This window comes from Coregonus lavaretus (assembly GCF_964263955.1).
Source record: "Coregonus lavaretus genome assembly, chromosome: 20".
Taxonomy (NCBI): Eukaryota; Metazoa; Chordata; class Actinopteri; order Salmoniformes; family Salmonidae; genus Coregonus; species Coregonus lavaretus.
This window is the reverse complement of record NC_140007.1, coordinates 32,637,703-32,661,450: the sequence shown is the minus strand read 5'-3', so window position 1 is coordinate 32,661,450 and position 23,748 is coordinate 32,637,703. Positions and strand designations below refer to the sequence as shown.

The window sequence follows — 23,748 nt, the reverse complement described above, 5'->3', positions numbered from 1 at the left end:
TTTGCATGTGAAAACAAGGAATCCTACTCATTATTCCGCGTGCTTAATCTTTTGTTTTGAGCCGATTTCACCGTGGGCTTTGTAAGGGGCACCTGGCTCACCGCTCACGCCCGGCCCCAAAACGAATGCAATCACTTTCACCCCTTGCAAATCCCTCCAACCCGGGTAACCCGGGACAGATCATCGAATTCCCATATTGAAGGGAGCCTATATTACGTAGCTAACTGCATCCACATCACAACAATCAGACAATTCAGAGAAAAACAAGGAAGTGAACAGTCACGTAACTGTTATCTCCGTTTTTAGTATTCAAACGGTCCTGATAGAAAAATACATACAACTTCAGAATCATCGTCTTCGACTCAGAAAACCACACACAAATTCAGGACAATGAACAACAAAGGTATTTTAGCTAACGTCCAAAATCATTGTTGTATAAGCTCGCTAGCTAACAGCGGATACCGTTAGTTAGCTATCTAAGAAGCTAGACTGCACGGTCTACTTGGCCGACGTCGTTAATGTTTTCATTATGAATTAGATAAATAGCTACAGTTGTTTAAATCGTGAGTCGACCGGTAAGTAGCCAGCTAGCTTTACATCTATGTTGCCAAATACGTAACGTAAGCTAGCATTAGCTACAGGCTAATTAGCGCGTAGCCGCGTACTCTGACCTCACAACCATGAATACAACACTATTCAGCTAGCGAGTTAACAGCATTAGGACCTGTCATAGTCACTATTATGTAAGTTGGCTAACTGTATTGTTCTGACTATATTAACGTGGCTAGCTAGCCAACTGTAATCATTATATTGATTTAGTCTTTTTCTGTTCTGTTAGCCAGCCATAGGTACATTTCTTTTGTTAGAACGTCTGTAGTAGGTTAACCTAATGTTGCAGGCGTAAAAAGACGCCTGAGCGGAGTTCCCACATCCGTTTAAGTGGAAACGGAAGTTTGGATGAAAATACTGTATTGTTCCCATTAGACAACATAGCCACAAAGTTAAAATTGGCTATCGTACAAATTCATGGGGGGGGGGGGAATATTAATTTAAGGTTAGCGGTGTGGGTAAGGTTAGGTTTAAAATCTGATTTTAAGTAGACAAAATGTAGAAATAAACGGGGTTTATGACTGGCCGTGTTAACTAGTGACGCCCCATATTGTATACCTGAACTGGAAAAATCCGCTTTCCTCCGACCCCACGAAGAGTGGTCATATATTAACAATTTAGCCTTCAATATTGTTTTGCTATTGTGTGAAGTTTGAGTAAAAAAAAAAAGTGTTGGTAGTGATAATAGCAGAATATTATTTTGTGTATCACAGGTTCCTATCCCCAGCAAGCTGTGTACCCTCAGCAGAGCAGTGCACCCATCTACCCCCCTGCTATGCAAGTGTCTCCCCAGGCACCCCCTTACACAGACGCACCACCTGCATACTCCGAGGTAACAAGTTTATTCCAAGTGTAAATGGTTATCTACTTTTGTGAAGAGTTTTCACAATCATATCAATACAAACACTCTGACAGACTGTCTCTAACACTCCCCTTTTCATTCCATTACGCCAAAGATTTATCAGCCCAGGTATGTGCACCCATCTCAGGCTGGCCAGCTACAGCAAATGGCCCAGTACCCTGGCACTCAGATGTACATGCAACTGCCCCAGTCCATGGCTGTTGGACCAATGGGCCACAACGTCCCCATGGCATACTACCCCATGGGAGCCATGTATCCCCCTGGCTCCACTGTGCTAGTGGAGGGAGGATATGACGCTGGTGCTCGATTTGGGCAAAGCAACAGTGCTTCCATCCCGGTGAGTATCCGCAAAACGCTTAAGCTATATCAGGGGTGTCAAACTCAATTCCTGGTGGGTGGTGTGTTTGCTGGTTTTTGTTATTTCCTTTCAATTTGTGTCTAATTAAGACCTATACAACCAAGTGAGGGGAAAGTCATCAATAACCTTAATAAGTACAAGGGAGGAGCCTAGTATACTGCCTGTGTCATTAACAAATATTGGTCAAGTTACTCATGCATGTGACTTTCTTTCCCACTCACCTAAACACATCACAGCCCCCACCTCCTGGCCACATGCCTAATGCAGCTCAACTGGCCGCCATGCAGGGTGCCAACGTCATGATGACACAGCGCAAGAACAACTTCTTCATGGGTGGCTCCAATGGTGGGTACACCATCTGGTAACCGGCAGCATTTGCCACAACTTCTCCCCATACTCCTCTCCCTCATTCAAAATGATGACTCCCTCTCCTGTCCCATCCGCCAACCCCTTTCGGGCTGCTTGGCCATGCCACAATACTGATATCACTTAACGGAATGTAATACTTTAGAGCCCCGATAAAAGGTACAGTACTCCACTTTCGATCCAGAGTCAAATGTCTTAATTACGGACTCATAATTTGGGCTGCTGAACCGGTTCCCTGACCTTACAAGGATAGTGCTGCTGTCTTCAGTCAAAACACATTTAATATGTTACTGGTTATATTTTCGTTTTGAGTGAATGACATCGATCTAAACTCTTAACTGTCACCATTTTGTACTTTATTATTTATGTTTTTCATGTTTATTTGGACTTGGCCTCATGTCTTCCTCACAAAGAGTGCTAACGATCCAAGCAGTGCGTCACATATACTATTTTTGAAAATATTTTTTGCTGTTTAATATGCCCATCTAAAATCAGTTTCTCCGGCCACCGGATTCATTTGAATCAGATAAAATATAGACGTGTGCTGTAGTGTAATAGAATACTGGTATGTTAAACAAGAACCAAAACAAACAAGAATGGATTACAAAATTATAACCAGATTCTTACATGCCATGGTGGTTTACTGTACCTTCTTGGGCAACTGTAGATGAACATAATCGGGTGCCAAACAGCACCGTGACTTAAATAAAAGAGAATTAACTTAAAATACTTAAGAACGGAATTCAGTGTGATTCCAAATTGAGATTTGGATCATCGAAAGGGTTGGTTGGCTTTACATTTTTGCAGTTATATATTTTTTTCCCCTAAGTCGGATACCCAGAGTTGTACATCATTCCAGTGTTTGGTTTCGTTAAGTAAAACAGTGGCACCCACCAACCGGTTCTTAAAACACGAAAAAGCACTGACAAGTAAGCTAGAATCACCTACTAAGATCAGTGTGTTATAGGAGTTTAACACTTTACTTTAACCCTTCGTTATAAGGGCTGCAGTGTTATGAAGTTTAAAATATAACCAGTTTGTTTCTTGTCCATCTCTCGGGCTCATCTTCAAGTGATTTGTTTGAATCAATTACTAGTTACTTACTTTGTAAGTATAACCAAGGAGCTGGTTGTACCAAAGATATGGTCTAGATTGCACTACTAAATGTTTGGTTGTGACTTAATTATAGTTCAAATATGGCACATTATAAAAAGGCAAACATATCAAACAGTGATGAGTTTGATGGTACTTAAGACATTCGATCTGCCATTTGTTGCTGTATTTTGTAATGGGGTGCTTAAATGTTGTTTAATGTAATTGTGACTAGGTGGTTCTGCATGCCTTTTTGCACTTTTGCTCTGTACAACTGATTTTTGTGAAGATGTATCATTGCTAATTTTTATAGAAATACCACAATTTATGTGCACTTCTGGAATTGATAGATTTTGCTACTTGTTTTGAGTACAAATGCCAATAACCTGCAAATACAGCGCTAGGCAACTCTTTCCTGTGCAACTTATTTAAGGAATTCATTTCATTGAAATGTACTTTCACTCCAAAAGGGTGAGGTTCATAAATGTTTTAGGACGGCAGCAAATCACTTGCATATGGTTCCCCTTGCCCGATTTGTTTATTGTAGTGTTAAGCCACATTATTTATGAATAAATATGCATTGCATCAGTCGAGCTTACACAACTGTTTATTTTCCAATACACTTATGTGCGCTGCTAATTAAACTACCTTATAACCTTAAGTAATAAATATCTAACACTAGGTTTGATCCAGTTTGTGAGAACGCCTGGATTCAAGAATTAGATATTTTGGTTTAAACATTGTGCAATTTATTTTTCCTTATGTAATGCAACTCATGTCTTGTATGTTCTGATAGAAAGTAATGTCACTGGGTATCCGACTTAGCCTAGATTTGATAGTTGTGGCCCTCATGAAAACAGAAGTAGTCCTCACTGAAATGTGAATTCCAGGTTACTTTGGTCAGTTGACCAGCTGTCTGGAAACCTGTTAGCGTAGCATGCAACCTGTTTGCACATAATGTATTATCAGACTGCATCTGCTCTTGGTTATACTGATCACATGACTAGCTACCATTCCAAACATGGTTGTCATGTCACTCATTTTGCACAGCTGTAAATGTGTATCCCATTCCTAAACACATGCTGATGCTTCATACTGTTGAAAAAGGGGTCACAGCTTTCAAAATGTGAAAAAAAAAAAACCTCATACAATTGTTTTGTTTCTTTCTGTCCCAGACCCGACTATCATGTTTGTAACGCAGCAACAATGTACATATGATGTACCGTAATGCTTACCAGTAGATGCCATGCCAACCACAGCCAGTGTGGAGTAAAAGTTTCTGTTGAAGGATTTATGGACATTTATAGTTCAGGGATTCTCTAACATTTTTATAATATGGATATGTATTAAAGTGATTTGATGGACTACGGTACTTTCTTTTAAGATTACTTAGTGTCACTTTGGTTTGAGACATGCGTCTGGAAGAAATCTCTTTGCAAAGGAACTTTGGTGCAGTTAACTTTTTATACTAAACGTACAATTTAAAGTTGAAAAATTTAGAATAAAGGATATTTTGGACATTTGAAATGCTACCTGTTCCGAGTGCTTTTCCATCATTTATTTTTAAAAATGTTGGTGTCATGCATCAGGACTCAAGCTGCTCAAGTAGCACTGTATGAATCGTAAGAGGTGAAGAAATGTTTACAGTGCATAAACACCTTCTCCATGATAAATTAAATGCACATTGAAAGGTGATGATAATACTCTTGTTCTGTCCACCTATCACATAGCTAGCTGTATTAAGGCCATTCAACAGTGAGTGATTCAAAAGAAACAAGCTTTATTGCCATGTCAGACCTGCAGTCTCAAATTGAGGTCTGTCATGCCACTTACTACCTTAAGATACTTCAGTAAGATCATACAAACACAAGATGGTGTATTTGGTAATAGTAACCGATACAAAATAACATTTCCCGTTTAGCTGCCCAGTTTTGAACAACTGGTAAATTATTGTATAATGACATAAAATAAATCAGTGCCTTCTACTGATCAACAAATACAATTTCCCCATTTAGCCCCCAGGATATTTATTTTTTAAACCCTTCAATCAGAAAATACAGAAAATGTAAAAGCCTTCAGAGTTGACACATGGGGAGCAGATTGATAACTAAATGTGATGACAGATGAAGGCATATTTATATGATGCCATCTTAGACATTTCCCCACAAGAAGCTCATTAAGTCCTCCATCCACCAGTGTTAAACACAGTTCTCTTACCTTGCACACAACTTAAGTTGTGAACCCATCAGCTTGAACACACACTTTTACTAATTAATCTCATCTCTTTCCCAGCTTATGTGCCTATACGTGAGTGTTTTCTTGGGTAAAATCTATGTAGGTTTTCAATTCCGCAGATATACCGTAGATGTCCATCAAAGATTGTCATTTTCCTATTTCCTGTCAGTTTGGCAGAGAAGATTTTGTTAAACACCCACCCACAGTTCTCACATTCCTACTTGTCATCAAGTTCAAATGAAATACTCCTTCTTTTCATCAGTTACGATGTCACCGTGGGCCAGATCACGGTCCTCCCCCGGGGCCGGTTCTCCTGTGGTTCTGTAGGCACCCTTGTTGTGGCACAAGTACCGGTACAGAAGGAAACCCAGGCCAGCTAGCGTCAGCAGTACAAGCACGATGACCACTGGGGAGAGAGAGTCAACTGCTTTTAGAATAGGGACTGAAGTTCAGCTAAGGATAGATGCATACGCTTTAAAGGTAGACAGCGATATGACGTAGATGCAGAACATAAACCGCACATGCGCAGATACTGTGTGTGACCGTGTGAGAGCGAAGTCTTGCATCTCTATCATCTCAATATCTGCGGTGCTACTCGTGGGAACGTCATTTCGCGGAGTCTACCTTTAAAACATAGGGTTTTGCACATTCTTAATCCAAATGTTTGTTTTTTATCATACTGAAGTGAAAATAAAAATAGTTCAAATAAATCAGGCTTACTTCCAATGACGGTAGAGGAGTCCGTATGACTGGGAAGTGCTGTTGTAGGACTCATCTCTGTTGCTGAAGACATAAAACATGTTGACACACAATCAGTTTCATACTGTAGGCTGTGCTAGTATAAACATGAGAAACTGCATCATTTTCTCAATACAGGGAAATCTGAACTGTATTTTATTACACAGTAATCTGTTTACAAACGGCTAAACTGAAACATGCCAGCACCTCAGGTCCAGCCCATGTTTATTTTTGAATCTATTTGACATAACGCACTGGCTTAATCAGAGGTAAACGACAGAGCCGTCATGAAAAAGGGTTAGGTGTCATCAACTCTAAAGGAAAATATGGCTACAGTATTTCATTGACACACAGACTTCAAAATTCAAATAAACGTATTTTGTCTTTGTGAAATAAGTGCAATATAAAATGGCATTTCTCTAACACAAAAAAATGGACATCCCACTCACCTGTCATGGGAATAGATGTCATGGTGATTGATTTCAGATTCACAAGCTATGGAACAAATGAAAAGTACAGTACTTAGTACAGTCATTGTTTACACAACACACAAACTCAGACTTAAAAGGCACTGTATTCCTAACCAATACAGTACTACATTCTGTAGTTACAGATTGTACACCAGAATGGATATAACCAAAGATGTTGGTGTGCATTACTGGGCTTTACAGGAAAGCCCTATAAAAACCACCTCCACAGATTTTTCAACTAATCTTCAATCTCGATTCGGTGAAAAAAAGTATATTAGAAATGTCCGTTTCCAGTTGCAGGCGGTTCTACAAAAACCATAGAAAATTTAGAAAGATATTAAATCCATGTTTTGTATCGAGTGAGATATGCCTCTTGCATGTGTGTAGAGCTTTGTTTTGGTCGCACTGTAACGAGCTGTCATCTAATGCTACACCTAGCCGTGCCGCATAAAAACTAGTTCCTGCAAAGCTGCTGGGAAATGCTAGATGTACGGCAGCTAAGATGGCAGGGTACAAAACATGAATTTAATATATGTTTTTGTAGAACCACCTGCAACTGGAACCTGACACTTCTAAGATACCTTTTTTCACCGAATCGAGAACGATGAAAGTACCGCCAAGAACAGGTTAGTTGAAAAATCTATGGCTGCGGTTTGTGTGAATGGAAGTTTATTAGTGGCTTAATTCAATATTACATTCTAATGGGCAAATGATCAATCCATATCATGTTTGCAATTCCTTTCCCTAAATTGGTATGCATTTCGTGTGATAAAATTCTAAGTAATATATTGCATTATCATTTCATGATTGAAAACGATTTCATGATTGAGTATGCATAATGCCTGCCTATTTGAAAAAGAAATAGCAAAGTGTTTAATATTTCATTTCCACGGTACTATCCAGTACAACGGTACTATCCAGTACAACACTGACACATTTAAAAATTAAATGTAAATGCTTAAATGACCAATCATTTCTCATGTCATTTCCTTGTTGTAACAGCATGAATTGACAAAAAGAAACTCTTCCATACTCTGTGTGGTTTAAGACTGTCAAAATTCAAATGATCAATCAAATTCTATAAATCAATCGCAATGCTTAATTTTGCTATTTAGTTTCCTCATTGCTCCTTTGCGTTTTCAATGTTTGTTAGACCGGTCAAACACGGTGGGCGGTGGATTGGTAACGAGACGGAAGAGGTTGCCTGGGCTTGCTAGCTATGCTGACAGAAATACTCTTAATTTCTTCAAGTATTTCTGGATCAGAGAGGAAGAGGCAAAGCTGTACTATATACTGAATAACTTGATATACACACACACACAGAGTGTACAAAACATTAGGAACACCTCTTTCCATGGCATACTAACCAGGTGAATGCTATGATCCCTTATTGATGTCACCTGTTCAATCCACTTCAATCAGTGTAGATGAAGGGGAGAAGACAGGTTAAAGAAGAATATTTTTAAGACTTGGATTGTGTGTGTGCCATTCAGAGAGTGAATGGGCAAGACAAAATATTTAAGTGCCTTTGAACGGGGTATGGTAGTAGGTGCCAGGCCCACTGGTTTGAGTGTGTCAAGAACTGCAACGCTGCTGGGTTTTTCACGCTCAACAGTTTCCCGTGTGTATCAAGAATGGTCCACCACCCAAAGGACATCCAGCCTACTTGACAACTGTGGGAAGCATTGGAGTCAACATGGGCCAGCATCCCTGTTGAACGCTTTCGACACCTTGTAGTCCATGCCCCGACGAATTGATGCTGTTCTGAGGGCAAATGGGGGTGCAACTCAATATTAGGAAGGTGTTCCAAATGGTTTGTACACTAAGTGTAGATAATCTTTGCTATACTGGCTAGGTCAGCCGGTGAGTAAGAAATTCATGAGACAGATCAGGCATGGTGCTTGCTGCAAGCAATATGATGGCTAGTATATGGTGGCACCTTAATTGGGGAGGACAGGCTCGTGGTAATGTCTGGAGCAGCATGAGTGGAATGGTATCAAATATATCAAACACATGGTTACCATGTGTTAGATGCCATTTCATTTGCTCCGTTCCAGACATTATTATGAGCCGTCGTCCTCTCAGCAGCCTCCACTGTTAGCTACTAGCTAGGTTAGATACGTTAGCTAGCTGGCCATGGTGAAGCAAGTAAACACATTTAAGAGATGAACAGATAGACCACCTACTAAAATAATTCTGGTCTAAACATAAAATATATATATTTTGACAGTGACAGAGAGCGAGGGAGAAGGGCCCCTTTGGCCATTAACGTTAGTCTTTGAGTTAGTCCTTGGTGGGACAGTATTTACAAAAACTGTGGTTGTCATATGTCATGGCACCATCAGGGTACATCCCCTGGACAGTCTTTCGCAGGGCCTTACCCCCAATCTATTTATCTAGAGTGCCAAGCAGAGACGCATTAGGTCCCATTTTTACAGTCTTTGGTATGACTAGGCCAGGGATAGAACTGTCCAACCTTCAAATCTCAGGGAGGACACTAACCACAAGGGCACTGAGTTGGTTATGCAAGCCATAGGTATAACTATATTGCATATTGAGTTGTTCCATGTCGACTTGAAAATGAGGCATGCACAATTAACTCACAAATTGTTTTATTAAGGATATACACCGTACTGTACCCTTGGTGACCTGTGATGGAGACATTGTCCTACAGGTAACAGTTATTCTTGTTCTTAGAATCACTGGTGTTCAACAAAAAGGTTACAATTTACAGTGTTCAACTACTGTAGGTTTCCTTGATAATGGTTTCCAACATATGATTGGCAGAACCTCATTTAAAGAGCAAGAACATTTGTGTATTGTTATTTTTGCAGAACATGTGACTAGCAGTAACAAAGTAGCACTGTAATTTTGACTGAACACTTCAAGCAGTTCAGCGACAACAGATAAGTCTGACCTCTTCCTCATCAGTACAGTTAGAAATATTAGTATCATTGGGGACGATATTCCTTCTTGGTTTCTATCAGCTATGGAGACAGGTCATCAGCCAGAACTGCCTGTGAAAAAGGAGCGCAAATTATGGATTAGCATGGATGAAAATCTAAAAACACAGATTATCAAGTGCACTAGTCACAATTCAATTCACATTTTAGTCATTTAGCAGACGCTCTTATCCAGAGCGACTTAACAGTTAGTGAGTGCACACATTTTTTTCTCCATTTTTTTCCTTCCCCCTCTCCCATACTGGCCCCCCGTGGGAATCGAACCAACAACCCTGGCGTTGCAAACGCCATGCCCTTCCAACTGAGCTACACGGGACACTCACGTATTCTACTGTTTTTTATATTTTACAATAACTGTATGCTCCGGTTTAGTGCATGTCATAACCAATCATTCACTCAAGTGTGGTCTTATTGAGTAGTTCAATGAGGCGTTACAGCCCTTGTTTCCTATGGGAGAGCATCCTTATCTGGCTGATGGTGGGCAGCAGCATCTGGAAGACAGGAGGGGGCAGCGTCTGCTGGAGAACCTGCTGGGGTTTCCCCGTACACAGCAATGATGTCAGTTTCCTGAGGGTTTGAACACAAAATAGATTAGTTGAAAGGCACAATGTCAGGTCTGGGGCAAATAAGCTAATATAGAAAAGGCTTTTTTCCCCCTAAATCAGACAACAGGAACTCTTAAGAATCTCTGATTCCAGTCTATATCATAGATAATCTGCCCCCTTCGAATCTCTGGCACTGTCCCCTGTGGGATATAATAATGAAATACTGTAACGTTGACAATACTTACTGGCATGCAAACAAAAGCTTGACTTGCAATAAACAAAATGTCACATACAAGAACTCAGTGGGGTAGGATCATGGGACTACAATATTAATATAATTTGATTTTTATTCTACTGTGGACACTACCATGCCGTAGAGTAGTCCTTATATTGAGGGAGTTTAATTAAGCTGGACCGGGGTGCGCCGGGCTATGGCCCGTGACGTGAATGGGCAAAAGTGGTGAGGGAGGAGCGCCCTGCTCAAATCGGTCATATTGTCAACAAGACAGCATGGTTCATCGTTCAGAGACATTAATCTTTTCCATAAAGTATACGTTTACATTTTCTAACTAAGTTTACTTGGTAAGTCAGAAAGTACATTCGTTTTTTTAACCAAGAGAAACACACACTTTGCATGTAAACACTGAATCCTAAATCATCATTGGTTAAGGGCTTGTAAGTAAGCATTTCACAGTAAGGTCTACACCGGTTGTAGTCGGCGCATGTGACAAATAAAATTTTATTTGATACTCCACGTTCTTAACATACGTCACTTTTGTTTGAGCAGACTTTGCCGTGGGCTCACACCCGAGAGGCAGCCCGGTTTTCAAAACAATTACTTTTCACCTGGTGCAATTTCCGCCAACCAGGCCAGCTTAATCAAATCCCCTCATTGTAATATCGCTGTAGCCCTCAACGCACCTAACAAATGTGAAATTACAAGACAAAAAAGCCACATACCTGAAAGTGTTCCACGATGTCTTGTTGTGAAGGTAGCTAGCTAGCTAGGCTAGCCAGGTAACACTAGCCAGTAACGTTAGCCAGTAGTGCCTCATAGCCAGCTAGCTACACGACATGAACAAAAATAAGTAGACACCTGCTCGTCAAACATATCATTCCAAAATCATGGGCATTAATATGGAGTTGGTCCCCCTTTGCTGCTATAACAGCCTCCACTCTTCTGGGAAGTCTTTCCACTAGATATTGGAACATTTCTGCGGGGACTTGCTTCCAATCAGCCACAAGAGCATTAGCGAGGTCGGGCACTGATCTTGGGCGATTAGGCCTGGCTCGTAGTCGGCGTCCCAATTCATCCCAAATGTGTTTGATGGGGTTGAGGTCAGGGCTCTGTGCAGGCCAATCAAGTTCTTCCACACTGATTTCGACAAACCATTTCTGTATGGACCTCTTTGTGCACGGGGGCATTGTCATACTGAAACAGGAAAAAGCCTTCCCTAAATTGTTGCCACAAAGATGGAACCACAGAATTGTCTAGCATGTCATTGTATGCTGTAATGTTAAGATTTCCCTTCACTGGAACTAAGGGGCTTAGCCCGAACCATGAAAAACAGCCCCAGACCATTATTCCTCCTCCACCAAACTTTACAGTTGGCACTATGCATTCGGGCAGGTAGCGTTCTCTGTCATCTGCCAAACCCAGATTTGTCTGTCGGACTGCCAGATGGTGAAGCGCGAGTCATCACTCCAGAGAACGGGTTTCCACTGCTCCAGAGTCCAATGGCGGCGAGCTTTACACCACTCCAGCTTGGCATTGCGCATGGTCATCTTAGGCTTGTGTGCGGCTGCTCGGCCATGGAAACCCATTTCATTAAGCTCCCGATGAACAGTTCTTGTGTTGATGTTGCTTCCAGAGGCAGTTTGGAACTCAGTAGTGAGTGTTGCAAACGAAGACCGATGATTTTGACGCACTACGCGATTCAGCGGTCCCGTTCTGTGAGCTTGTGTGGACTACCACTTCGCGGCTGAGCCATTGTTGCTCCTAGACGTTTCCACTTGACAATAACAGCATTTACAGTTGACCGGGGCAGCTCTGGCAGGGCAGACATTTGACTAACTGACTTGTTGGAAAGGTGGCATCCTATGACGGTGCCATGTTGAAATTCACTGAGCTCTTCAGTAACTTCATATTAAGGCCATTCTACTGTGTAATGTTTGTCTTGCATGGCTGTGTGCTGGATTTTATACACCTGTTAGCAACGGGTGTGGCTGAAATTGCCAAATCCACTAATTTGAATGTGTGTCCACATTCACTATATATACAAAAGTATCTAACATACCGGTAGCTAGCTACATATAATAGCCAATATGCCATATTAGCTAGCTACTAGTAGCTCCCTGTGTCCCCTACACTGAGCTTTATAGTCCCCTCCTGCAAACTCCTCGCACACACACACTTTTCTTCTGAAGGTTTCTCACTGGCTGTTGTTGCTGAGACAGGCTAAAAACAAACCACATCGATACAGCTACAACCGAAAGTGACCGTTGCCAGCAAGCAAAGGCAACCTCTTCCGCCTCACGTTAGCGAAACCCCGCCCAGTGTTTGATTGACAATACAAGTCGAAAAAACGTTAACGCAAATGAGTCTTAAACCACAGAGTATGGAAAATCATTGTCAATTGAGAAATAATTATCTTTGTCACAATTCATGATATCACAACAAGGAAATGAAATGCCAAACATGATGAATTATTCATCATTTAAAATTAGATTTTTGAAATGTGTCAGTGTTGTACTGGATAGTACCATGGAAATGAATAATCAAACACACTTTGTTATTTCTTTTTCAAATTGGCAGTCATCATGAAAATGATAATGCAATCGTTTTTTGCAATTCAATTGTGTAAAACAAATACATACCCGTTTAGGAAAAGGAATTGCAAACATGATATTACATTCATAATTTACCATTTGCATTTCCAATTGAGTTTTTGCAGTTAAATGCTTCCATATGTATGGAGCTTTCCTGTAACGCCCAATAATGGCCACTAACCGGTTTCCCTTTAGTTAATAATCTCTAGGGTAAATTGACTTAGCTACCGCCCTATCCGGGTAATGAAAAGCAGTAAAGGCTACAATATTCTTATCATTTCTGCATATCAAGCATTGATGTACTAAATCAGGGTGTCGCCTGGCATAGCCTGTTTACTGGCTAGCTGGCTACATCACACTTTTAATGCTGCCATTGTTCATCACACAATTGTGTACGCAAACTTTACCTGAAGAAGTATCTAGCTAGATCTGCTGAGAGCAATATTTGCTTGCTGGTCACTTTCAGGCACACCACTTTTCTCCTTACAAAAATAACAACAGATACAAAAACACAGTCGATAAAGCAAACAACGAACAACAAAAAAAACTGACGTGCTCAAACTTTCCTGTAATCCCTTGCGCGTTCATGAGACTCATGTGTGCTCGCCCCCGTGAAATTGCAACACAAACCATGTTTCCATCGCCAGTTTTTATGTGACGTCATACGGTATATAAAATCATTCACAACAGCTGTGATGGAAACAGGAAGTTTCGGTAAACCGTGCAAATGTCAACAAAACAAAATACGCTAGACAAGGTGGGATCTTTTTGTGTCGGTAAAATGAATTATGCGAGAAATGTCGGTGGTTGATATATTGATATAATAACCATTTTATCGAAGTAAACTTGGAGTCACGTGACATGTTGTGCGGTCCTCCCACTACGACTCGTCGTGAAAGCATGCAGTTTATTAAGCTACAGATGAAATACATTATGATGAATTTCACAGGGTGGTGAAAGTACAAGGTGAATATCGAGGGTTTTATGGTGACATGATAATCGTGTGGAAATGTGAGCAAAATTCTGTATTCCTAGTTGAATTAGTTAGGGTGCATAAACAAAGTACAAACTTTTTTCTACATTCAAATTTAAATATCTCCTTGGTCATGTGACCCACTGGACTCAAACAAGGTTCAGAATGTCCACTGACTACCCTTCTATATTACACACCCTTTTGTTTGTCACTTTTCATCTCAGGTGATTTTACATGAATTCTTCAAGATTTTAAATGTCAATATCTCCTTGGTCATGTGACCTACTGACCTCAAACAAGGTTCAGAATGTACACTAAGTGGGCCTACACATTGCACACCCTTTAGTTTGTCAATTTTCATCTCACACGTTTTTACATGAATTTTTTTAACTTTCGAATTTCAATATCTCCTTGGTCATGTGACCTACTGGACTCAAACAAGGACCAGAATGCTCACTGACTACCATTCTATATTGCACACCCTTTAGTTTGTCAATTTTTATCTTACATGGCGCAGTGGTCTAAGGCACTGCATCTCAGTGCTTGAGGCGTCACTACAGACCCCCTGGTTCGATTCCAGGCTGTATCACAACCGGCCGTGATTGGGAGTCCCATAGGGCGGCGCACAATTGGCCCAGCGTCGTCCGGGTTTGGCCGGTGTAGGCCGTCATTGTAAATAAGAATTTGTTCTTAACTGACTTGCCTAGTTAAATAAAGGTAAAATAAATAAATAAAAATAAAATATCTCCTTGGTCATGTGACCTACTGACCTCAAACAAGGTTCAGAATGTACACTCAGTGGGCCTACACATTGTACAGTCTTTAGTTTGTCCATTTTCATCTCACGCGGTTTTACAGTTCAATAGTTCCCTGGTCATGTGACCTACCACCTTAAAACATGCTTTAGATTGTCCACTCACTATGCCTTCATATCGCACACTGTTGTTTGTCTACTTTCATCTCACGCTATTAGATTTAAATCTGTAAGCCTGAGACCCAGTAGGTGTGGATATTACTGCACAGTGGACACGCACACTCAGAAGTCATTTGGGGAAAAAGAGAGTATATGCTACTTTTATTATTATCCTATAATTGAGGCTGTGTGTAGAATGGGGCATAAAGGAAATTACCTCTACTAGATTATGCTGATAAGGAAAACAGCATACAGTTTTGGACTGTGTATTCATTTAATACACAGTCCTATAACTACTCAGAATTCCATTATGTTTACATAAAAAAGAGAATACTTCAAAATGAGAAGATCCTGCCATGGAAAAGACGACTGGGTGGACATAAAGTGGAAAGGAGGGGAAATAACTCACACCATGCAGCAGGACACCTTCAGCTGAGGGGTCTTTGTAATGCAGGTTTGATAGTTATATTTGCAATAATGAATGGTTAGCTGTTGTGTAACAATTAGGTCAAAAACTCTATTTTCTTTTTTGGTGTAGATGGCCAAGGAAGTTGCACAGAACTTCCCCAACATCCCCTCCCAAATGGATATAGAACCTTCACAAAAACACATGGAGCAACTGCGAAAATAAATGGCTGAGGATATACTAAAAATGTCTGGTATGTAATGACATTTCATTCAAAGTAAATGTCAATTCTTTATTTTTATGTAGTTGTGTGGGACAACCATATGTTCAATTCATGCCTATGATTTCAGAGTTCAACAAAGCCAACAACTGCTTCATGTATGCCACTGATAAAGAACCTGGATGTGGCCCAAAGACTGACTGGGTTAGTAACTTTATTTAACATGTTTATAATCTTTTGACAACAGTGACGGCATGTAAGACAATTTATGATATAACACAATGGATGGCTAATTCGTCATACTGCATTGATATTTGATATTATTTATAACGTGTTACGCTTTGTTCTGTTTTAGATTGAATGTTTTGCATGCCAACGGTGGTTCCATGTGCCGTGCCTAGGGATGAATACAAAAGAGTTCAACAGAGTGAAGAACACAAACTGGAAGTGCTGTCTTTGTTGTTGAAAATGTATGCTATACCCCATCCACACTGAAGAGGCTCTACATTTACATCAACCAGGGATAAAGAGAAAGTTAACACTGTGAAATGTTTTGTACTTTTTTGAAGTAAAGTCTGTTGACATGTTGGAAAAGACTAAAGGTCTACAATTTCGGTTTAATTTGTCAATATTCAATTTTAATTCATTGATTATCTGGCCACCATTATTGTGGTTACATGTTCAGTATACAGTTGAAGTCGGAAGTTTACATACACTTAGGTTGGAGTCATTAAAACTTGTTTTTCAACCACTCCACAAATTTCTTGTTAACAAACTATAGTTTTGGCAAGCCGGTTAGGACATCTACTTTGTGCATGACACAAGTCATTTTTCCAACAATTGTTTACAGACAGATTATTTCACTTATAATTCACTGTACCACAATTCCAGTGGGTCAGAAGTTTACATACACTAAGTTGACTGTGCCTTTAAACAGCTTGGAAAATTCCAGAAAATGATGTCATAGCTTTAGAAGCTTCTGATAGGCTAATTGACATAATTTGAGTCAATTGGAGGTGTACCTGTGGATGTATTTCAAGGCCTACCTTCAAACTCAGTGCCTCTTTGCTTGACATCATGGGAAAATCAAAAGAAATCAGCAAAGACCTCAGAAACAAAATTGTAGACCTCCACAAGTCTGGTTCATCCTTGGGAGCAATTTCCAAACACCTGAAGGTACAACGTTCATCTGTACAAACAATAGTGCGCAAGTATAAACACCATGGGACCACGCAGCCGTCATACCGCTCAGGAAGGAGACGCATTCTGTCTCCTAGAGATGAATGTACTTTGGTGCGAAAAGTGCAAATCAATCCCAGAACAACAGAAAAGGACCTTGTGAAGATGTTGGAGGAAACAGGTACAAAAGTATCTATATCCACAGTAAAACGAGTCCTATATCGACATAACCTGAAAGGCGCTCAGCAAGGAAGAAGCCACTGCTCCAAAACCGCCATAAAAAAGCCAGACTATGGTTTGCAACTGCACATGGGGACAAAGATCGTACTTTTTGGAGAAATGTCCTCTGGTCTGATGAAACACAAATAGAACTGTTTGGCCATAATGACCATCGTTATGTTTGGAGGCAAAAGGGGGCTGCTTGCAAGCCGAAGAACACCATCTCAACTGTGAAGAACGGGGGTGGCAGCATCATGCTGTGAGGGTGCTTTGCTGCAGGAGGGACTTCCAAAGTTGTGGCAAAATGGCTTAAGGACAACAAAGTCAAGGTATTGGAGTGGCCATCACAAAGCCCTGACCTCAATCCTATAGAACATTTGTGGGCAGAACTGAAAAAGCGTGTACGAGCAAGGAGGCCTACAAACCTGACTCAGTTACACCAGCTCTGTCAGGAGGAATGGGCCAAAATTCACCCAACTTATTGTGGGAAGCTTGTGGAAGGCTACCTGAAACATTTGACCCAAGTTAAACAATTTAAAGGCAATGCTACCAAATACTAATTGAGTGTATGTAAACTTCTGACCCACTGGGAATGTGATGAAATAAATAAAAGCTGAAATAAATCATTCTCTCTACAATTATTCTGACATTTCACTTTCTTAAAATAAAGTGGTGATCCTAACTGACCTAAGACAGGGAATTTTTACTAGGATTAAATGTCAGGAATTGTGAAAAACTGAGTTTAAATGTATTTGGCTAAGGTGTATGTAAACTTCAGACTTCAACTGTATGTATTGACCAGCAAACCCACTGCAGCCTATCTTACTGGCCGTGCAGTTCACTCTCCATCCATGCTTTGGACAATTAATAACATGACTCTCGTACTTTTCCTTTTTCCTTTATGGTTGATATTAACGATGAAAGGAGATATTGTCTTTCTCTCTCCTATTGTCTACTGCTGTTAAATACTGTGGCAAAAATAAAGACTTAAGGAAAGGGAAAATAAGTACTCAGAACTACCAATTATTATAGATAATCATTAAAGAAAAGGGTAAACACAACACTGGACTGAACCTCTTAATTATCAAACTAATATTCATGTACAACAATATAGAAGATACATAACTAGAGACTATGCAATATGGGTATATATCCACTGCACACTTCTTATGTGTGTAATTGACATGACCAAGGACCTACTGAAATTCAAAACTATGAAAAATTTATGTAACACTGCATGAGATTACAGTACACAAACGAGTGTGGAATATATTTGGCTAGTCAGTGGACATTCTGAACCTTGTTTGAGTCCAGTAGGTCACATGACCAAGGAGCTATTGAAATTCGAAAAAATGAATATGTGTCTCTGCTATCGGGTTAGCTAGAACCAGTTTAAAAAGTTTTTGGAGTAATGGTTAAATTTTTTGGATTTGTCACTATGTTGACGGTCCCTAACTGCTGTTGGTGGACGTAAGGAAAACTGCAGGCGAATATCCGTCGAATATCCAACCTGAATCTGTCTTTACCTCGGTGGCCAGGGCTCTCCAACCCTGTTCCTGGAGAGCTACCGTCCTGTAGGTTAACTCCAACCCTAATCTAGCACACCTGATTCTAATAATTTAGTGGTTGATAAACTGAACCAGGTTAGTTACAACTGGGGTTGGAGCGAAAACCTACAGGAGGGTAGCTCTCCAGGAACAGGTTTGGAGACCCCTAATGTAGGCTATATGTGATCTGTTGGCTACGCACGTGCCAATACCAGAGTGAGCCCCCCCGCTCTATAACGCAACATTTTTTTTTTGTCAGAAAACCATCAGTAGAGTTGAAAATGCGATGGAAACCCATTTCACTTGTATTTTTTATTCGGTACATGGGAATTTAACTGCAAAAGGTATTTTTATGTGCACTATATCATCACGCACAGCCATGTATCTGCAACAAGTCAATTTGATGGAAACATCTCTGGTGGAAAAATGCGCATGTTGTTTTTATGCTGATTTGAGAATATTCGCATGAAAATCTGTTGCCAATTGGCCGGAAACCTAGCTATAGGCTCACAAATAAAGACACTGTTGTTATAGGGGCAGAGATGTTTGAGACATTTTATATGAATACTAAATTAATCAAAAGACACCTTTGATTTCAGTGGTGGAAAAAGTACCCAATTGTCATACTTCAGTAAAAGTAAAGATACCTTAATAGAAAATGACTCAAGTAAAAGTGAAAGTCACTAGTAAAATATTACTTGAGTAAAAGCCTAAAAGTATTTGGTTTTAAATATACTTAAGTATCAAAAGTAAATGTAATTGGAAGGATATCATTAAGTATCAAAAGTAAAAGTATAATAATTTCAAATGTCTTATATTAAGCAAACCAGATGGCACAATTTTCGTGTTTTTTAAGTTTATGGATAGCCAGGGGCACACTCCTACACTCAGACATAATTTACAATTGATGCCATTTGTGTTCAGTGAGTCCACCAGATCAGAGGCAGTAGAGATGACCAGGGATGTTCTCTTGATAAGTGTGTGAATTTGACAATTTTCCTATTGTGCTAAGCATTCAAAATGTAACGAGTACTTTTGGGTGTCAGGGAAAATGTATGGAGTAAAAAGTACATTATTTTCTTTAGGAATGTAATGAAGTAAAAGTTGTCAAAAATATAAATAGTAAAGTAAAGTACAGATACCCCCCAAAACTACTTAAGTAGTACTTTAAAGTATTTTTACTTAAGTACTTTACATCACCGTTTGATTTACAGTCATTTGATTTGAGTTTTTCAATTAACAGCAGTGTCACTCAACAAGCCATTATAAAAAGCTATTAGTTTAATCAATAATCAAGTTCTTCAGGTACAATTTAGCAAACTTATATAGAGTAACACAGTATGAGTCATAATACCCATAAAGGCTAGCGGTCAAACAGGGAAATGGTTCAAATAGTTTTTCCACCATTCATTTTTCCCATAGGGGATTTTAGAAACAGTTAAGATAAGGGCTATGTTTCGTGTAGGCTTACCCTGGCATGACATTTTGACCGCTAGGTTTTATGGGTATTATGACACCTCCACTGTGGGGCTCTATTTTTACATTTACATTTTAGTCATTTAGCAGATGCTCTTATCCAGAGCAACTTACAGTTAGTGAATACATATTTTTTTTATACTGGCCCCCCGTGGGAATCGAACCCACAACCCTGGCATTGCAAACGCCATGCTCTATCAACTGAGCTACATCCCTGCCGGCCATTCCCTCCCCTCCCCTGGACGACGCTGGGCCAATTGTGCGCCGCCCATGAGTCTCCCGGCTGCGACAGAGCCTGGATTCGAACCAGGATCTCTAGTGGCACAGTTAGCACTGCGATGCAGTGCCTTAGACCACTGCGCCACTCAGGAGTACATGAAATGAAATACAATTTTGCTAAGCTGAATGTCAAATCGGTTCAAGTACAATTTAGTGAACTTGCTGTTTCTATACAATTAAATTAAAGACAATTCACAGTTATTGGGTGTATACAGTTATTGGGTCTATACAGTTATTGGGTGTATACTGGCACAAACCTATGCAACGCACGAATAGGCATACCATTGATTTTATTAATGAAAAAACAAAAACAAAACGGTTGTATTGAAAGTATATTGTCCACAAGCAAGAGCTTCCAGATCTTAGACAGCAGGCGGAAACAGCTAATATTCTTATATCCCTCCAGTAATATTGATCCTATTTTCCCTTGTGCAGTATTCAGCCACTCTCACTTATTACTATAACTAGTTCTGTGAACAAATATAAAACATTTAGACAGTTAACAATTTAGGAAATAAGAAACTCAATATAATAACTCAATTATAGTTACTTTAGACAGGAAACAACCTTTTCCTCAGAGATCCTTCATTAAACCACAGTGTTTTTCATACCCTCTTGCTCCTGGATATGTAATTTTGCTGCCTAAAAGTAAAAGAAAAGAAAAGTTATATACCAGTAGATCCAAACGGTCTAGCAGCAGTCCATGGCATCCAATTATTATACTGCCTGTCTTGATTAGAGTAGACCGGCATGTAAATCAAATGTACTACATATGAGAGGTCATAAAAGGTTGCGTGTATCTCACCTTTTGGACAAGTGCGTTGGCCTCTATGTCAGCATTGGAGCCATCAGAAGCAGCTCCGTTCTGCACACCGTGAGCCCCAGAGTCCTCAGGGGCCACAGGGCTCTCTATGGTCAGCTGGGGGGTGTCTATGGCCGAGGACTGGAGCTCAACGCTCTCTGAGTTATGGGAGTTGGTCACATCGGAAGTACTCGCTGTCAATGCAGAAGAGCTTTCTTCTTCTTCTTCTTCTCCTTTCTTATCTGAGGGGGTGGAGTGCTGGTCTGAAGCAGGCGCTCCCTCTTTCACATCCTTCTCTTCCTCCATCAGTTTCTCTTCTGACTTCTGGCCGCTGCCAGAGGCCCCTTTTGTGGAGGTGTTATCCCTGCTTTCAGATTCCGTTTTTTTCTCTGCAGTGGGGCCTTCACTGCGAGTGGAGTCTGCGTCCAGGTCTTGGGCCTCTGAGGAGGGCTCTTCAGTAGGTAGGGACCGTGGGGAGACTGCAGTGGTGCTGGTGAGTGACTCATCATAGCGAGGACTACTAAGGGATCTGAAGCTGGACCTGTCTCTAGTGAGGGTGCCTGACTTGCCTGGACTATAACTCTGATGGAAGTCAGAGAAGCTGGCGCTCCACGACCTGGGGGACATGAAAGATCGCCTCTTCAGAGAGCCAGTCCTGAAAGATATGTGAGAGGAGGGATAGGATGACTACATGTTGATACACTTACTTTGCTTTAATTACTGTTATGCTTTATAAAACACCCACTATTTAATTCATCCCAGACCACAACCCATCGATAGACTCAAAATGGGAGGAAAGTTAATAAAGAAAAACAGTGCTGGTGAGAGATGTAAAATCCTAACGAACTTACTGATTCAACCCTTTGACAACAAACACCTTGTCTGGATGCTGATCCTTCAGTTCCTTCATCACATTCTGCAAATCACTGTTGAACTGAAAGAGAGGATATTACACCAGTTTAAGAATATATATATAAATGCTGACAAAACAGTTCAGTTCATTTTTATAAACCAAAGCAAAGCCCCACATAACTGCTATATTTGGATGTGTATTCCCACCCCAGTTATTGAGAAGAATATGACCTGCACATACCGTAGTCATTTCCTTGAAGAAGGTGTCCCGTAAATTTGAGATGGCTGTGAAGACTGACACATAGCATCCAATTCGGCTTCAGAAACAAAATGGGGAGAAGAAAAAACATTATTCATATCAATTGTCCGCTGCTTTTTCTTTCTTTACACACTTGACCTGATTATGTATTTGTCATTCTGCTATCTGGCTCGGTGCTTACTTCTGACTCCTTACCTGTCATACAGAGCAGGAAGCTCATCCCTCAGCTCTCTGTTGATGCCCTCAAAGACAATCTGGGTTCTGTTTACCTCATCAGCTGCCTGTACCGAGAGACGCACCATGATGAGGTGAGTTTGTAGTTTTGCTTAAATGATCATTATTGTGCATATTAAGTAGACAGGGGTATCTTGTCTGTCTGACCTTGGCTATTTTGACATCATCTTTCTTTTTAGCATTCTGCATCGCCTCCAAGTGGTGACGGGAGGAATCGTAGTCGACCAACTTCCTGCCTCGTTTGGCCACCCTCTCCTGGGGGTTGGAGGGAAGGAATAATGCTCGTGAGAGATCACATATTTAGGAAGTGTGTGTGTGTTTCCATCCTTACCCTGACATCTGGGAACTGGCTTATGTAAGACTCCATGGTGCGAAGTGCCTTATCTAACAGCTTTGCCTCATAATCATTCCACAGGAGGTCTTCACCCTGTTGCCATATGGAGAAAATGTATTAGATATTTTTACAGAAATGTGCATAATAATAACCAACAGAGTCATGCATGCCATTCTTAATAGTACAGCAGTGCTATGACTGACCTCTACAATGGCCCCCAGGTCCTCTTCTCCATCCCAGTCCGGCTCATAGACATCATACAGAGACTGGGAAAGACGTTTTGAAGCTTCCCGCATTCCTGTGGAAAGTGGACATCTTGGATCACATGTTATCAGGCCGTGGGCACTACTGATGGTGCTAAAGCTATAGAAAACCATGCAATTTGTGGACAACATCATACAGAGCACATGTTTAATTTACAACATAGACGAACTGAACAAATGTTTACCTTTGACAGAACTAATGTAAATCTTCAGGTCCTTGTATAACCGGTTCCCATCAATCTGCAAACAGAGATTATAGAGTGACTCATCTCGTCTGTAGGCTATACATAAATCTATGGGATTTACAGGGGCACATTTACAGGCCCTTGCTATAGGATATAAATCACATATCCGTTTAAGGTTATCGTTACAGGTTCATGCACATGGAATGGTCTGATCTCTGTGTAGTCCTGTACTGTCATGGTGACTACCTGTTGGTAATTCAGATTTAGGAGGTATTGTTCAAATATTTCATCTTTGGTCTCCACTGTCTTTCCAAACTTCTGCAAGACCTAAAAAGTAGGGAATACGAAACATGTCAAACCTCAAACAACTTGAGAATAATATTGTGCATTATATTGAGAAAGTTAAAGTACTGTATACCTTCTCTTTGCCCCTGCTCAGCTGCCTTTGGAATCTTTTAGCAAAGACCTCAGTGCCTCCTTTTGGACCGTTGCCCTCTGCCATCATTTCTCCTTTTCCCTTGTGTTGAGCTTTTTATCCCT

General features: G+C 40.5%; 3 protein-coding genes across 4 annotated transcripts; 1 reads left to right on the top strand and 2 right to left on the bottom strand.

The window, feature by feature from the left end:
- Window positions 1–237: 237 nt before the first annotated feature.
- On the top strand, window positions 238–4,651 carry LOC311148074 (DAZ-associated protein 2-like). Its single transcript, XM_084184969.1, has 4 exons — window positions 238–403; window positions 1,323–1,441; window positions 1,566–1,808; window positions 2,066–4,651. The coding sequence occupies exons 1-4, from the start codon at window positions 391–393 to the stop codon at window positions 2,192–2,194; spliced, it is 504 nt and encodes a 167-aa protein (XP_084041095.1). The 5' UTR covers window positions 238–390; the 3' UTR covers window positions 2,195–4,651.
- Window positions 4,652–5,297: 646 nt separating this feature from the next.
- Window positions 5,298–13,723, bottom strand: LOC311148075 (small cell adhesion glycoprotein-like). 2 transcript variants are annotated; one of them, XM_084184970.1, is made up of 4 exons: window positions 13,475–13,723; window positions 6,710–6,755; window positions 6,243–6,305; window positions 5,298–5,928 (listed from the first exon to the last, which is right to left on the bottom strand). In XM_084184970.1, the coding sequence occupies exons 2-4, from the start codon at window positions 6,729–6,731 to the stop codon at window positions 5,756–5,758; spliced, it is 258 nt and encodes an 85-aa protein (XP_084041096.1). In that variant the 5' UTR covers window positions 6,732–6,755; window positions 13,475–13,723; the 3' UTR covers window positions 5,298–5,755. The 2 variants fall into 2 exon arrangements, with proteins under 2 accessions (XP_084041096.1, XP_084041097.1); XM_084184971.1 differs by lacking the exon at window positions 13,475–13,723 and adding an exon at window positions 9,648–9,747.
- Window positions 13,724–20,867: 7,144 nt separating this feature from the next.
- On the bottom strand, window positions 20,868–23,710 carry LOC311147711 (bridging integrator 2-like; the record flags this gene model as incomplete). The annotated part of the gene is made up of 11 exons (XM_084184465.1): window positions 20,868–20,921; window positions 21,085–21,736; window positions 21,933–22,015; window positions 22,175–22,250; window positions 22,388–22,473; window positions 22,574–22,681; window positions 22,758–22,853; window positions 22,964–23,058; window positions 23,209–23,263; window positions 23,455–23,535; window positions 23,627–23,710. The coding sequence occupies 11 exons, from the start codon at window positions 23,708–23,710 to the stop codon at window positions 20,868–20,870; spliced, it is 1,470 nt and encodes a 489-aa protein (XP_084040591.1).
- Between the last annotated feature and the right edge of the window lie 38 nt (window positions 23,711–23,748).

What these genes read in the sequence shown, in the direction of transcription:
- LOC311148075 (XM_084184970.1), bottom strand. Translation starts at nt 6,731, where the DNA reads ATGACATCTATTCCCATGACAG. An exon ending in GACATCTATTCCCATGACAG is followed by an intron (nt 6,306 to 6,709) that starts GTGAGTGGGATG and finishes TTATGTCTTCAG; the next exon opens with CAACAGAGATGAGTCCTACA. An exon ending in CTCCTCTACCGTCATTGGAA is followed by an intron (nt 5,929 to 6,242) that starts GTAAGCCTGATT and finishes CTCTCTCCCCAG; the next exon opens with TGGTCATCGTGCTTGTACTG.
- LOC311148074 (XM_084184969.1), top strand. An exon ending in CACCACCTGCATACTCCGAG is followed by an intron (nt 1,442 to 1,565) that starts GTAACAAGTTTA and finishes ATTACGCCAAAG; the next exon opens with ATTTATCAGCCCAGGTATGT. An exon ending in GCAACAGTGCTTCCATCCCG is followed by an intron (nt 1,809 to 2,065) that starts GTGAGTATCCGC and finishes AACACATCACAG; the next exon opens with CCCCCACCTCCTGGCCACAT.